At 46.9% G+C, this 2,500-nt stretch overlaps 1 protein-coding gene across 1 annotated transcript in view; it reads right to left on the minus strand.

Annotated features, from left to right (window-relative positions):
- The window catches only part of ldb3b (LIM domain binding 3b), a 13,851-nt gene that overhangs the window by 8,089 nt on the left and 3,262 nt on the right, over nucleotides 1-2,500 (minus strand). Inside the window, exon 2 of the mRNA XM_056577232.1 lies at nucleotides 142-293. Coding sequence (XP_056433207.1) covers nucleotides 142-293 — 152 coding nt within the window. The remainder of the gene's footprint in view (nucleotides 1-141; nucleotides 294-2,500) is intronic.

Consider the following 2,500-nt stretch of genomic DNA (forward strand, 5'->3'; position numbering starts at 1 on the left):
CGACCAATTACAACTGACAGCTGACTGAAAGATTCAGAATCGCCACAAAGACAGCTCATCTTTTTTCATCGAACCCATGCAGTGTGAGTTGTGATCTGTAGATGTAGATGATGATGTTATGTGTTGGGTGTGTTGTAGTACTTCTGCATGGTGAGTGCCAGCGTGTTGCTGGCGGTCTTGATCTTGTTCTGGGCCTCCAGGTGAGTCATGCCTTCGGTGCTGTGGCCGTCGATGGCCGAGATGATGTCACCCTGTGACAGGCTGCCACCTGCTGCCTTGCTACTGGGGGTTATCTGCAAGAGAGTGTGGGGGGGGGGGGGGGGGGGCATGGTCAAGACAGGGGGTCAAACAAGGAGATCACCTGACTGACACCGATCTAAATCGGCGTCAACAAGCTTAGAGAGATGGGGGAAACAAACACACAGAGACAGACACAGATAGACACAACAGGCGCCAACGTACGCACACAAAGACATAAAAACAAAAAGGTATAAATGTGAACGTTTATGCATAACCTAAGCAGGAGTTAACACACACACACAGACACAGACAGACAGACACAGTCAAACACAACATCACACTTGTTAATTTCCCAAAAGGCAAAAGGGCTTTAAAAGGATCCCATGAAGAGTGGAAAATGTCCTTAAAAAAAGTAATTCTGCATCTTCAGTCCCTAGGCTTGGAAGAAGTAATTGAATACAAGCTTTGATACGATGCAAAACCTCTTGTTCAGTCTGCTGTTTTAGACCTACTCGCTGGTCTTCAGGGCAGGAGAGCTCAGCTGACGCATGCGGTGCTCTTATTGTGCAGTGCATTTGTTTCGTTCCAGCCAATGTCTCTCACACACTCACTCACACACTCACAAGGCAAAGCCCAGATCTAATCGGCACTTCAGTGAACCAACGGATGAAACAAAGAGCAATCAGGCCCATGGGCAACAACACCTGAAGGGACCAGGATAACATCCATCACTAGAGACTCTTAATGGAACACAGTATCAGAGGGGTCTGCACTGCCCGTGTGTGCGTGTGCATTTGGACGACTAGCACATAAACACTTGAATGATAAATGAAATGTATTTTATTGCTATGCCTTCATTACCACTGCCTCGTGTTTTTTTAAGCGCCACAAACAGATTACTTCTCCTGAAAGTAATCGGTAAGCCCCTGAAAGCTCCCGACAGAAGCAGCACGTAAAGTAAAGTTGAATCCATTAATACGATGCTAATGGTTATATCGGGGCGCCTATTATGCTAGCAACTGTGCAGCGTTGCAGGTTTGGTCTGATGGATGGACTTGTCCCCACTGGGGGATCCATGGACAATGGCAGGAGTCCAGCACAAACCATAGACCTGGAACAGAACCAGTCTCAGAGATGGGCTCTCGGGATAAGCTATCAGATTCATCTGGACTTGAATCACACAGCCGGCGTTGGGAGTGTGGTCGATGTTGGAATCTTTTTCTCCCTTCTTTGCTGTGTTTGCTGATTCTGCTTATCTGCAATCAAATTTATTTGTCCTCGTCAGGATTGTTTTTTAATTAAATTCACTCTACGGTGGATATCTTCTTGTTATCGGTTCACCTCGGGCCAAAGATAAAGAGAGAATTTGACAAGTTGCTAAAACAAAAAGCAAGAAGTGAGAACAGAGGGCTTAACAATGTACTTTTTTTAAACTCCTTCATAGCCCTAAGGAGCCTCGGAACACAACAACCTTCATGTCGTTTCAAGCTCAGCTTATGGCTTTTTGTGAGCAGATATTTGTCTTGAAACAGATGGAAACGAGAAAAAAACTGAAAAACCATTATGAACAAAACATTTTGGACCAGCTCCATCTGAGCGAGGGGAGAAAGCACTTTTGGTGAACCGCATACCAGCGAGTGGTACATCTGTCTTCGCTTACAGACGACTCATTAAAAAAGGTTAAAAATAGAGCCGTAATCAAGATGCCTGTTACTTCAATGTTGTTTGACCCCTCTTGCCTCCCTCCATCATCGTCAGCCCGCCGGCAACACCGACGGCAACACCGACGGTGCGACCCCGCGCTCCCCGACCCCACGTCGACCACCCCACCCCTTCTGCCCCCACAGGCACCTGTTGGCTGTCAGTCATCGCAACGACGACTTCCCTCCGACTCTGGACTACTGTCTGGTGATTCTCCTCTAAACAGACGTTCTCTCTCTCTCTCTCTCTCTCTCTCTCTCTCTCTCTCTCTCTCTCTCTCTCTCTCTCTCTCTCTCTCTCTCTCCCCCTCTCTCTCTCTCTCCCCCTCTCTCTCTCTCTCTCTCTCTCTCTCTCTCTCTCTCTCTCTCTCTCTCTCTCTCTCTCTCTCTCTCTCTCTCTCTCTCTCTCTCTCTCTCTCTCTCTCTCCTTTAGTTCACCTCGCCTCCTCTTTTCGCTCTGACTCTGCTAATCACCTCATCCAAAGTAATATACATATTTAGATTTTTCCCAATCCGTCAGATTCTGCTAACTTAATCTCTTTAAGATTAATTCTTTACCT

This window comes from Gadus chalcogrammus, chromosome 18, assembly GCF_026213295.1.
Source record: "Gadus chalcogrammus isolate NIFS_2021 chromosome 18, NIFS_Gcha_1.0, whole genome shotgun sequence".
Taxonomy (NCBI): domain Eukaryota; kingdom Metazoa; phylum Chordata; class Actinopteri; order Gadiformes; family Gadidae; genus Gadus; species Gadus chalcogrammus.